Source organism: Gobius niger (assembly GCF_951799975.1).
Source record: "Gobius niger genome assembly, chromosome: 7".
Classification (NCBI taxonomy): Eukaryota; Metazoa; Chordata; class Actinopteri; order Gobiiformes; family Gobiidae; genus Gobius; species Gobius niger.
In genome coordinates, this window is record NC_136858.1 from 15,793,359 (window position 1) to 15,807,573 (window position 14,215).

The 14,215-nt window shown below is 40.9% G+C and overlaps 1 protein-coding gene across 2 annotated transcripts in view; it reads right to left on the bottom strand.

The window, feature by feature from the left end:
- Positions 1-4,857: 4,857 nt before the first annotated feature.
- Positions 4,858-14,215, bottom strand: part of slka (STE20-like kinase a) — a 28,278-nt gene continuing 18,920 nt past the window's right edge. The window contains exons 12-19 of one of the 2 annotated variants that reach the window (XM_079560331.1): positions 13,625-13,804; positions 9,861-9,932; positions 8,902-9,031; positions 7,011-7,135; positions 6,741-6,935; positions 6,505-6,630; positions 6,311-6,424; positions 4,858-5,705 (exon numbers count right to left, since the gene is read on the bottom strand). In XM_079560331.1, the coding sequence (XP_079416457.1) occupies positions 5,559-5,705; positions 6,311-6,424; positions 6,505-6,630; positions 6,741-6,935; positions 7,011-7,135; positions 8,902-9,031; positions 9,861-9,932; positions 13,625-13,804 (1,089 nt within the window). In that variant the 3' untranslated portion in view covers positions 4,858-5,558. The remainder of the gene's footprint in view (positions 5,706-6,310; positions 6,425-6,504; positions 6,631-6,740; positions 6,936-7,010; positions 7,136-8,901; positions 9,032-9,860; positions 9,933-13,624; positions 13,805-14,215) is intronic. The other variant, XM_079560332.1, reaches the window with a different exon arrangement.

Here is a 14,215-nt window from a genome sequence, read left to right on the forward strand (position 1 = left end):
TGATACCGATGTATTGATATGTTTATTGATCTCTGCTGCGTTCCTGGTGTGCCGTTGTGGAGTGCTTTGTTATGTTCCTAATTTGTGGCAAAAAAGTTCATAACAGGCGGGGCAACAAGCATAAGCACACACTATATTTATACATAAGTATAATGCAAATTACCGTAATCAGTGCTTAATTTGATCCTCCGTTTGGGGGAACGCATTCCCCCAATTCATTTTTTTAGGAGGATCCGGCAAAAAATTTATCTGATATAATGGTGTTTAATGAGAGCGTTCCGGCAAATGTTTTGGCCTGTTCCCCCTATCCATCACATCAGATCAAAAGTGTTCCTGAAAATAGTAATTTACAAATTAAGCACTGACCGTAATGTATGTTTTTCATCATATATACGCCACATTTGTGCATAGACATAAAGCAAATAAATGTGTATTCTAAGTATTCAGAATACAATGCTTTGATTTGTAATGGAATACGTTACAAAATACATTTTTAGGCAACTATTCAGTATTCTGTAACTAAATACCCTCTCATGGTGGAAGGGTTTGAGCACCTGAATGTGTTGTTGGGGGCTTTGTGCCCCTGGTAGGGTCTCCCAGGGCTAACAGGTTTATGGTTAATCTGTTATCTGCCGTCCCCCCAAATCAGGGGGCTAGAGTTAGGGTTGGAGTTAGGTAGGTCTGGTGTAAGTAATAAATACTTTTTGGGAGCAATACAGTTGTGCAGAATTTTTTTTCTCAAATTATTAACAGACAAAACACTTAAAATATGTGTAGGCCTATTTAATTATATTCTTGTAATGTTTCAAGTGCCCACTGAACTAATCAATGAGACGAGCTGTGTGCTTTTATTTTGTTGTGCTGGATCGAAACAGGAAGTCACTTCCTTCTTGGGCGGCGTTGTTATGATTTGAAGTTATTAACAATGATGCTTTACTATAATTACATATCAATAGTTCTGATTGTTGCATTTCATGAATTATTATTAATTTATACATTGATCTCTTTTCAGTTCAATGGAGACCAGGTCCTTGATGCAGCGAGTTATCTCCACTGAGTTTGACAGTGATCAAGGAGAACAAACATCAACATCTTCAAGTCCAATTTCTTCTCAGCCTGCTCAGGAGTCTGACAGGACTTCTGCACGAGCTGCAGAACCATTTGCTCAGGAAACCTCTCCCAGCTCAGAAGTCAGCGGAGCATGAACTTTGACCAGGCCTTTCATCAGAGACGTGACTTACTGGGCATTCAACATTTGGATGAGGACTTCAGCTCCACCGAAGAACAGCTGCCTCATGCTACTGATGTGGACAGTTCAGGTGTTTTTAAAAATAAAGTCCCAGCTTCATCCCAGGTGCATGCCTCCAGCTCCTGGAGAGGAGATGCAGACTTCGATGCACTCTTAGATGTCTCACTCAAAGCGAGGTTGCCTAATGTAGAGCTTGAGAAGACGGCTACAAACCAATTTGTTTTGCCGCTCTTTGTCAAAGACTTTAATGTAGCTACTGTACCTGTCAAAGTGATGTGGGTTCAGGTCTTGGGGTCAACATCCACCAGAGTCCAACTTTAGGTGATTTTAGACCAAGTATTGTAGTTCCATCTCAAATGGACTTTAGTCCAGCTGCAAACACCATTCTACTCAATAATAGTAACATGCCAGATCCAGGGTATAGCCTCCAAGAGAAATGTAGCAGACATGGGGAATCAAAGCCCTCGGCTCTCCAAAGTCCGCCTCTCCAGGCCACCAGGTCCGAGAGTGGAGATCACGCGTCATGGATGTCTCTTCAGGCGAGGGGCTACTCTGGTGACTGGACCTTTATCACGGAGCAGATTGAGTCTCCTGACATTAAGGAGGGCTGCGGATAAAGAATCTTGGGCCGCAACAGCGACAGAATTGAGATGGGCAGAGCTGAAACTCCTTCCAAAAATACTAAACCAAATAGTTCTTCAGAAAAATGCGGCCCTAGCATTATAGCTATAACAGCTGCTTTAATACACAGTTTGAACAGTGTGATAGCGTTAGACTATAAGGCTTCACAATTAGCCTAGCAGGATACGGTCCCAATCTCCAGCCCTCAGAGAAAAGATGAAAAGTGGGACAGACAAGTGGATGTTGACCCTATAAGCAGAGCTGTAGTGGTTCACAGAAGGGTTCAGGGAGAATTGGACTTGGTTGTGGTATTTGTGAACTGTTACACGGTCTCTATCAGGTGGCTCTCATCATGGCTTCAGTCTGGCGTTATTGCTCGAGTCTTTGTCGTTCTCGTCTGGGATCCAGGAGGAAAGAGGCGTGTCTAAGGGTGCGTTCACACTTGGTCCATTTGGAAGCAAACCCTGATGTACTTCCCGGGAACGCCCTTCTTTTGTGCAGGTCGGTTCCCAAGAAGTGCACCAGGACTCGCTTCAAATGGACCAAGTGTGAACGCACCATTACGGGAACAGAGTCGCACCTGAGTTCAACACAGGTGACTGTTGCGTTCAAAGACGTGGCATGCACCTGTTTCTCTCAGGTGAGACTTAGTTCCGTGTTTTGATTTGGGTTTGGATTGGACAGAGGGTCGCAGCCTTAACATCAATTGAACAATTCTTAGGGTTGGTTTGGTCTTTAGTTGCACTTTAAATAGCAGAATATAAATTAACTAGATGAGGCTTGAAGTGTGAATGCATTTTAAAGCACAGGGGCAGAGTCGCATCAGACACAGGTGACTGTCGCATTCAAAGACGTGGCATGCACTGGTTTCTTTCAGGTGAGACTTTGTTCCGTGTTTTGATTTGGGTTTCTGTCGCACCTAATATCCACACAGGTGACTGTTGCATTGGGACCGTGACTTTTACACGGGACAGATGTAGCTAGCTGCTTGCTTGTCTGATCTGGTGTGAGGTCAGGGGTTTCAAAAATGTGGCATGCATCTGTTTCAGGTGAGATGCGGCTCTTATCGTTTTGATTTGCGTCGCTGTGGGTGGGATTAGACACCGAGGGTCACAGCATCATCAGTATTGGATTGTCGGATTAGTTCATTTGAAAAGGGTAAGTGCAATTTTATAAAACGTACAATTAAACATGGTTAAAATATACCAGAGTTAGCTAAAAAGCAATTTGCAGCCATTCGCAGGCCCTGGTAGAGACAGTTTAACAACTACACAACCATAGTTATTTTGGGGTTTAAGACAGGGTACAAAAATGACTACATTTTAAAGTCTGTTTCTGGATAAAGAAATCTCCTTATTTTGTGTGTAATAGGTGAAATGCCTTTTTCAATGCTGTGCAGCTTTTGGTACTTCCTGGAATCAGCTTATGGCAAGTTCAGGGGTAAAGCTCCCACAGCCTTTTTTCTGATATTCAAGTTTGAATAGCTGCTGTGAAAACACACAGCATATAATTTAGCTTCTTGAATAGTATTAGCTGTTTTTTGTTGTTGTTTTTACGGCAAACTAACTAATTTAACTGAAATCTTCGAACGGGAAATATGCTTTGGATATAAATAATAGTTAGGCTAACCCTAACCCTAAGGTGGCAGGTAACAGGTTAATATCTCTGTAATGGTTGGACTTATCCACAAAAAAACAAATTTCAATGTGTTTTCTGTCTGTAAACTAACTTGACACGATTGGAGACCTCACAAATAAGGATAATCTTGACCACTTGTATATATATTTTATTGTTTGGAGATTTCTTTCAACTCCTATAGAGTTGTTTTGGCACCTGACATCCCCCATTGGGACAGCATCACGTTCTACAACAGGAACGCAATCTGTTTTAGTATATACATGTTAGGTAGAAAATAATAAGGTCCATGTCCAAGTTTATGTGATTTTAGACACTGCAACGTTACACCCAGCAGCTCAGACATAATTTAGTCCATTTCGGCCTATTTTAGATCCATCGTAGTCCCGGTTTTGGTCCTGGTTTGTTCTCGATTTGGACCTGCTGGTACTTGTAGGTAAAATAGTTTATGAGGTGGAACCTCATGTGTAACGTTGAACCACTGTCCTAGAATCAACAGATGGCCACATCTGGTCTAAAAAAATTAATATAAAGAAAGACCAAAAACTCATGGGAAACAATCCTTTTTATTTCGTTAACGTTAATAAAGACAACTTAAATACATTTAATTTGACATAAATGCATATATACTCGTCATTGTGGTCAAATAATGAACAATAAAATGTGGTAACCAAACGTAATAGAAAAAAAAAAAACAGTCAACCAAGTGTTGTTTTTGAGATATTTAAAAAAAAAAAAAATCCAGCATCGTTACCAGCCATATGAAAAAAAGATCAACCCTTATAAGTGATGGCGAAATAAATGATCGCAGCTCTTATGTACGAGTTTGTACTGTATATGGATAAAATAAAATGGACATTTCTCTGTAATTGATGTCCCTGCATGGGTTCACATACAGTACAGACTCTCTCTAACAGGTGACAGCAAGCTATGAGATAAAAAATATATATAAAATTTGATATTTGAGGAAAAATAAAAAGACAAACAGGAAAAAAAAAAAAAAGTTTCATAAGTTTTCAGTCAGTCTGCAGTTTGAACAGACAGCAGCAAAACGGTCCTATACCGTCAAAGTAAGACAGCGTACTGCATATTTCATATTGATAAGCAATGTGGCAAAACAGTGCAATTTAAAAGCATTACATTCCTTAAGAAACTGTTGTCTTCATATTTCTAAACATTAGCTCAAGCTCACTGCCTTAAAGGAACAAAAAATACAGCTTATTCTGGTTGCACTTTACTTATTTTTTTTTTTAACATTGTAAATAGTATGGAAAAGGTAAGAGGGATAATGCATTTTATAATCAAGAGAATACCGAGCCTTTTTCTTGGCAAATCAGTCATATTACCATATTACCTTGAAATAAATGAGGTGTATGCCCAGTTTTTACACTTTAAGGTGCCATTTCCATCCTATTACAATGCTGCCACTGTGCTAAAAAGTAAAGTGCAACCATTATTAATATTATATAGAGGTTTTCCCAATAAAAAAAAGTGAGTTGTAAAATATTGATAAAATGATGAACTTGCTGATTTAACTCAGTAGAATACGGCCATCATCACAATATGTGATTAAACTTACACATAGGTCCACTTATTTCACCCAGAACACACACACGGTTTAACTAGGACACATTTTTCCATTGGTAAGTGTGAATTATCTAGCTTAATGGAAACTGTTTTACTTCTGGTGACTCGGATTGTATTTTTGACACTTCTACTTTTTTTTCTTCTTTTTTTAAATTGCAATTCTTGAGCATACAACATTTAGGGAATTAGAAGAGGCTTTGATAATCTCTGTTTTAAAGGATGGAGTGCTCACTAACATTGAAGTCAATGGTCTACCAATATTGAGCATGCTGGGAAAAGTGTGAAACATCTTTTTCTTTGGGCCCTGACACTCGTGAAGGAGTGCTTTCTTGGAGTGTGAGACGGGGGTTAGGCACATCATTCTCCCATTTGATAACATCCATTTGCATTCGAACATTTTCACGGTTTGCAGTCCATCTCTGCCGTTGCAGGAGTCTGTTAAGTGCAGCTCGGTGCTCACAAAAGGTTATACTCCGGAGTTGTGCATGTTGGGAATGGGGTAAAACTTGGACACTCGACTCTGGGTGGTGGGATTAAGGCATTCGGATTCTCCGCTCATTCTGAAGAACACTTCCTGCTCCTGGAGCTTTCTCTGGAACTCCTCCTCTAGCGCCTGCAGAGGGCAGCAAATACACGTTATTTTCAACTCACTATGTCTGAGACTTCATGTCAGATGGAGGGCAGAAAAGAAATAACCAAACATTGCTATACAATATGGTTAAATTTGCAAATTGAGATCAGATGGTAACAATGAACCAAATCAATCTCATTTTGACTCTTAATAATCCTCTCAATAACCCTTAACCCTCACCTTAAACAAGCACATTTTCTCCATGTTCCCAAATCTAAAAGCTTCTCTGGAGCTTGTAGCCTATGGACCTATAAGTGGAAAGCTAAGACCGCGTTGTTACCGTGTTGTCACTTTTTTGTTGCATTTTTGTTGCATTTTTGTTCCTTTTTTTGTCCTGTTTTTGTACATTTTTTGCCATCTTTTTGTTGTGTTTTTTTGTCATGTTATTGTTATTGTTTTAGAAGATGCGAACCTGGAGAAAACGTGCTCGGCTCAGGTGAGAGTTCAGTGGTTAAATTCTAGCATAGAATGATGAACTGCCGACCCCATTATTAAACTATAGGCTCCTCAGGATGTTTAATGTCAAGTGAACGGAACTTAGAGGGAATACACAGTTTTTTTGGCATCAGCACTGTACAAAATCGTACCTTTTTCCTGGGCCTCAGCTTCTCCCTCCACTCTTTTATCTCCTGGCTGTGCTCCTCGTCGAGTTCTTTCAGCTTCTGTGTCTCGTGTTCGATCAGCATATGACACTTCTCGTTCTGAAAGAGATTCGTTGGGTGAGAACGAAACAAAAAAACGCACGACGCTCAAGCGCAGTATATCCGTCTGTGTTGTGCACCTGTAGCTGTTGCAGTTCCCTGATGTTGGCGTCGCACTGGAGCTGCAGGTCCCTCATCTGGTTCTCGTGTTTCTGATGCTGATGGAGCCTCTCGCCCTTCTGCCGCTTCTCCTCCTGAGCAGCGAACTGCAACCAAAGACAAGGCATTTCTCTCAAACCTACACATTTGTAATCTGTCATGCAAGCACTGTAGATCGCAATTTACAGTCTCGCAGGAATGGATTTACAAAGCGCACCTGTTTGATGCGCTCCCTCTCTTGCTCGGGAGTGGCGGCCGCCGTAGCCGTGATGCGGAGGCTCTTCTTGAACATGGCCATGCGGGTTTTGGCCTCGCTGCGCTGGATCTTGGGAAGACGAGCCCTTTCCTGAGTCTGCCTGTTCTTCAGCTCCTCGATCAGTCGCTGGTTGTAGCGCTGCATCTGCTCCATTTCCTACACAAGCAAAAGTTCTCAATCATGTTCATTTTGAGTTGTAAATAGTGGAAAAACGCGACAAAAAGATCACACCTTCTCGTGCCTCTTGAGCAGCTGATGCCTCTGCAGGAAGTACTGGTCTTTGAGCTGCTGCTTGAGCTGCTGGTGTTTCTCCTGCAGATGGCGCTCCTCCAGCTCCCACATGGCGGCCTCTCTGGCTGCACACACAAAAAAGCATGGTACTGTGATGTGTGGGGCTTCAATAACATTTCCATTTTTTTTATTTATATGTTTTTACTATTGTATTTCTTGCAGCGGAAAAGTGAGAACATTTTTAAATCTTCAACAATCTTACTACGTGGTCTCTAAACCTCCTGAAGCCACTGTATCAGAGAGCACATGTGAGCGCCAGGGTGTGCCGAGACATGGCCCGCGGTCTGACGGTCTCATACCATCGTCCCGCAATGATGACCTCGCGTGATGACAGCGTCTAAAGCAGCTGCTGGTTTCCATTAATCTCACTGTCAACAGTGACATTACCATGTGGAGTCGAAACGCGCTAAACAAGGCTTCCGTTTTGTCAAGGGTAATTTGTCACTGAATGTTAATGCGCTGGCTGTCTGGAGCTGTGGAGTGGGAGTCCAACACAGGCTTTTTAACATGCGTTTTTCTCACTGTTTCAGAGATTAGCAATACTATCACATAATGAAAGTGTCAAGTGTGAGTCAGGAAAGACATAAATGACTGTTCTCTGCAGATTTCTAAAAGGCAGACTGAATAAATTCCCTTTTGAAGCTTGTCCCGTCCTCCCTTTAAACCTGGACATACAGTAGAAAGCCCATCATTTTGGATCTGGTCCAAAGGAGGAAAATCGAAATTCTAGTTCGATCTGGAGAATGCAAACTCAGTAGAGCTGGAGATGCGCGCTCCTGCAACAGACGTTTTCACCACAGAGGTCACAGACAATGAAAGTCGCATTTCCATCAGTGTGTTCCGAGGCAACTGAGGTTAGACAGAGAGTGGAAGAATAACGCTTGTAAAACAAGTTTCAGTCCTTGCAAAACATTAGGCAACATTAAAGGAGACACACCATGCGTAATCCATTTATGAGCTCAATGTATGCGGTAGGATTTTGCTTACCCTGCTTTAAATAATCCTCTTTAATTTAGCTCTTGAACTGCTGAGGCACATAAATCATTAATCTTTCCTGTTTTTTGTTGCATAAGAGAAAGAACCAGGAAATGTCTTATGCATTTTCAAAGCCCGTAAACTGCCTATATGGTGGCACAATCAATTTGTTAGCATGTTGGCTAAATAAACTGGCATGTTTTTTGTTTACAATGGTTGATTGCCCCTGTTGCCAGTAGAGGGAGCTCCAAGCAACATAACAATGTGCTTACAAGAGCAGTCATTACTAATAAAGTGTCTGCCATACACACAGACATTAATTATAAAATAATAAAAAGTGAAATATCAATGCTGCGGTGCACAAAGTAGGTTTATTAACATGTCAACTTTAAAGGTGCATTACGCAACTTTTTATGCAAAAAGAAAAAAGTTGATATTTATGTGTATTTGACCTTGTAGTGAAGCAGCAGCTGTTTGAGTGGTCAGCATGGCGCCTTTACTTTCGGTCATGGTGGTCTCTACAAAGCTCCAGGATCAAATGCTTTGTAGGTTTTCTGGTGGGAGGCTCCGTCTGCAGTGAAAACCTTCCAAACGATTGATCCTGGAGCGTCCTAGGGACCACTGTGATGGAAAGTAAAGGCACCATGCTGACCACTCATACAGCCACAGGGTCACTACAAGATCAAGTAAGCACAAATATCAACTTTTTTTTCCTCATAAAAAGTTGTATAATGCAGCTTTAATGGAGGATCAATTCGCTTTCAGGTTTGTAATATGTATGTGTATATCTTTTCTTACTTTACAAATAATTGAATATTCATAATGTGTTATACAAAGACATGGTTGAGCTCCTCACCTCTCAGCAGCTGCTGCTTGTGGTTGAGGCAGTCCCTCTCAATAGTTGATATTTCCAATTTGTGCTGCTGGATGATCTTCTTCAAGGCGCTGTCCAGTTCTTGTTGCTGCTTCTGTAAGAACTCCTGCTCCTTTGAACCAGAAAGAAAGAGCGCAGGATAAATTAACTATGGGATGCGGCGACAGTAGCAGAACCAGGAAGGAAAAGCCTGAACTGCCTCGACAGAAGCCACACTACACTAAAATCATAATGTCGTGAAAGAACACACGAGAGCACATCACATCATCAACTCCTGCAGGACGGAGGGACAGAGAAATACACAATTTACATTAATACTTACATAGAAATTCACATTGTACTGCATCTACTCCGACATTCCCTCATGACATCAAAAAATGACGTACCTATCTGTTCATTTAATCCTCACATCTACTGTTTTATGATGACTGACCACTAACATTTCAATAGAAAACATTTATAAAGTATTTCTGAGTGCAGATATTTAGTTTCTAAATAGAAACAAGGGCCCAGCTGATAGTTATTACTAAATATTAACAATGATAGGGTGCCTTATTGCACATTAGCATGTTCATAAAGATTGTTCCTCACTATAAAGCAGTATGTGTGTATAGTAAGATGGTGCTGACCTGTTTGAACATGTTTGAACTGTTTAGGAGGATGAAAGTCAAATCATTTATCAGTCTCTAAACCTTAATATCAGTAGGGCCTCTACACAAACTATAAATAAAGTGTCCTTGTCAAATATCTATAGTTTGTCGACATAAATATCGCAGACAGAAGAGAGGAAGAGGGGCCACTGCACGACCACAGCGATGAACACTCAAAAGAAAACACTGCGCCCATGCCTACATGTGCTGAACTCTGCTGCCACTGTCACGAGAAGCACATCTACGTATGGGCCACAGTGAGCAGAGAAACACGCCGCCGTGGACACTTACATCCTGCATCTGAGCGTTGAAGAGTGCGCATGAGGACAACTGAAAAGAGTGTATCATAACCTGCGCCACTGCCTGTGAAGGAGAGCACATAGCAGCAGTCGTACCAGCAGGAATCGCACACTCTCGCGCACACACACACACATGCATACAAGCCTGCTCTTCCCGTGTTACATAAGAGATTTGAGGACATTCACTTTATACACAGAAGCTACATCCATTAGTTATATGCATGTACTGCTAACCTTCTTGAGCCAAACAGTTAAAACGTTCGTCATGTTCAACACAGCCTTGAATGAAAGCAGTTAGAAGTAGAGGTAGAGAAATAAATGCGTTTTTAAACTCAGCCTAGAAGTATCTGAAATATTCTAGACTTTTGGGAGACCTATAATTAAAATTGACTGTGCATAACTTCAAATCAAAACAACGCCGCCCAAGAAGTGACTTCCTGTTTTGATCCAGCACACCACAATAAAAGCACCATCATCAGTTCAGCAGTTCAACTTTCTCTCTGCCTATCTATTAACAGACAAAGCACTTAAAATGTGTGTATTTAATTATATTATAATGTTGCAAGTACCAGCTGAACTAATCAATGAGACGAGGTCCACGCTTTTATTTTGGCGTGCTGGATCGGAACAGGAAGTCACTTCTTGGGCGGCGTTGTTGTGATTTGAAGTTATGCACAGTCAATTCCATGCTTGTCTAGAGGGGGTTCCCTTTAAACCAAACCTTCTTGGAGGAAATAAAAGTCACCATCATGTCCCAGTCACAGATTTTCTGCTGTAAAACCGCACTTAAACTCAAAGCGTGAGAGCCAGCTTGTGTTTGTTACTATTCAACTACTAAGAAATGAACGTAGAATAAGCAGAGAGTGGCCGTAGTGGCTGAGTTTGTTGTAAGTGTTTGGTGTTTACCTCCGCACTCTTAGTGAGCGTCAGGTCCTCCTTTAACCGTTTCATGAGCTCTTTTCTCATGTGTTTGGGGGACTGCCCGACTTCCATTCTCACCTAAAATTTGTGTTTGCAGATTCAAAAGCCTTTTTCAATTGGTCATAGTCGATCCACCGTAATTACTTCACGTGCAAATGATCAACGAGAGCTCCCACCACCGACTGAATTAGATCATCTCTTTTATTCTCACCGACAGAAACTTTCCTACTTTCTCTACCCAGTAATATTTGATTAGTAAAGTTTAAAAAGAAACTGAATAAATTAGGCAAAGGATTAGTTTCAGAGCCACAAACATGATAGATCCCCAAGCCAAGATGAAGCCAAGATGAATTATTGATTATGAATAAAGGATAAGGCATTTGTATTATATTGTGATTAAGCATTTGTAAAGCATTAGTAAATATTTCATTCAACATTCATAAAATATTGATGAATATTGATATTATGAATAACAATCTAAGCACCGCAATTCATTAGAAACAAACAATCCCATAACCAAAGCCATTTCACACTCACGCCAGAAACAAAGTTAATTATTCACAACAACAACAAAAAACACATTTCTACATAGCCCCAACAGTATACAAAGCAATCACCACATCTAAACTTCATAACGACACAGGCGTAAAAGACTGCGGCGGCAAGCAAAGCATTGAATATTTGCGCACGACTTAAGCATCTGCCAAGAAGAGAAAGCACTTCCTTTTACATCTTCAGACTTAAGATGTAGACACTTCCAAACTTCATTAGGCTGTTAAAAATAGTCCCGGCGTTGCAGCAGTGCTTGGCAACGTCCTCCGAGTTACGATCATAAATAATAAATCCCTCAAGCAGTAGCGGCATTAGCACAGCAGTATATGCCCATCACCTGCACACCCACAGCACTTTGCAGAATGGCCAGGCAAACACTTCCCTTTAAAATGATCGAGCCAGCGCCAAGTACCCCGCATAGGCCTGCCACAATAAGCATTCAATTTCATACATTTTATTTTTTATTCAGTATTTGTTCTTCTAATAATACGGCAAGTTGTGATAGAAGTCAAGCATTACTCATTATTTAAAGTATTTATTTCAGAGATGCACTGATCCAGGACTTCTTTTCTCCAATGTCAGATAAATAGTCTTTTCTTTTCTACATATATATATGAATAAACAAATGGATCACTGGACTTTTCTACACTGAATATCCTTGGGTATAAGATAGGCTATCAGGTTGCATTAATATAATCAACTCACATAAAATGATCTGATCATTATAACTTGTGCATTACAAATGTGGAGCAGCATTTCATAAACTAAAATACAAACATTTGGTCGTTCCAGCAGTGCCTATTTTATTTGATTAGGTAATCCAAAAACAATTTCTATCCCACACTACACTGGCCTATAGGCTGTGATCTTATGGATTTGGGTAAAGCTGAACTAGAGAAAATGCACTTGGTTAAGGCGGGGGTTAAGAGGTTAAAACGTTGAGAGCCAAAACGCTCTCAAAAAAAGGTTCAGTATCGAATATGCAGCCGATACCGATATCGTATTTTTTCCAGCTTCAGCTCAGATATCAGATACCAGTATTGGATCGGTGCATCCCTAATTTCTTTTTTCAGATGTCATCACCTCTTATTTTTTTACTGTTATATTAGGGTTGTTCCGATGTACCTACATCGTCCATCGTGATGAATGGGCAACATCGTGATGCCACGCCCCCTCCTGTCAGAAACAGGCACTGATTTTCTGTGGGCCTTGTAAACCTTCAAACTTTGCAGGGATTTCACTGTAAATTAAATCACGAATATAACTAATATACACGCTAGTTTAAGTAGCCTGCCAGAAGCCAGAAGACATGATGTGTTAGCCGTAATATCAAAGAGCGCTGCTCTGTTTAATGCGCGGGTCTCTCTCTCTCTCTAATAAGCTTCACTTTAACACCACGTGGTCTCGCTTTGCTTCGTACGAAAACTAAACAGTTTTACAAATGACGAAATGCTCCCACATCGGAGCTAGCTGAGCGCGCATGGGTTTAGATATCCTCACGTAGGACCGGGAGAGAGAGAAGAGAAAGAGGCGGTGCAGGAGGTACGAGGTTACGAGCACACGGACCGGGCGGCGCGTGGAGCAGCTTCAAAAACGTAAAAAACTTGTAAACATTGTCCCGTTCATCCACTGTTTCTTAAACATTACGTTAACATTGAGCAAATGCAAATAATAAGCTCCGATTTACATTTGTATTAGTGTGATAAGAGCCTTGATATTGAGGAGTTGATGCTCTGAATAAGTCGTTCTCCTCTCAGACTTTACGCACGAGTTTTAACACATTTCTGTTGCAAAAGTCGTGTTCCGTGACTCTGTTCAGATCATGTTTAGTTTAGATCCATTTATCCTGCGATCTCACATTTTTCCAAACATAAATAATATGCAGCTTCTATATGGGCTATGTAAATGTATATATATGTAAATGTCTTTAAAAATGCTTATAATGAGAAATGGACGATATCATCGTCCATCACGATGGTTCACTGTAAACATCGTCAACGACCAATTATGTTATATACAGGAACGATGGTTGAAGTGTGTTGCCCAAGGACACAGCAACAGCATGAACTGAATGGAGCTGTGATTGAACCTCCAACCTCATCTTGTCAACAATCAAGATGATCAAACATTGCCGATATTGTTTCTTATCTCATGATATATCATTGTGACAGGTCTAGCCCGACAGTTTAACACATGCGTCGTTTTTTGACATGCAAACCCCACCACCACTTGCTAACACTATCCATTAAAAGCAGTGACAGAAGCGCCCATGCACCGGCGTACCTCCTTCTTGCGGTTCTTCATCATGTTCTGGAACTTGGACAGCTCCTTGTCCTGCTCAGATTTGATGCGCTTGGCCTCGTCGCGGAGCCAGCTGGTGTGGTCGTGTTCCAAGCGCTCGATTGTCTGCTTTTGCTTCTTCTCCAGGTTCTCCACCTCTTGGTCGTACTGCCGCTTTTTAGCCTGCAGACGGACGTGATCATCAAATTCATTAAATCAGTGTCTGCGCAATATGTATGTATTGACTTTTCCAGCATGCAGTGATTTGAATTCATTTGGGAAAGGGATTTATGTTTATATTATATACTTTATTTATCTGTGACGCAAGCTTGGGGAAATGTAGAATAGCCTAAATTCACAAAATCGCATATAGAGTTTTACTATGGACCATTAATCGTTAGCTGTTAATGCAGTACTAAGCTACTCATGCCCCTAGAGGCCATAAGCGCCACTGCAGGTGTCGCGACATGTTTTTTTTAACACGGTTTTTTACTCATTAATTGTCCGTGAGAGTAAATACTATGCTGACAGAAAAGACAAAGGGAGAGAGGGATATTGTACATCCAATTACACAATGTTGATAATTTTCTCCAT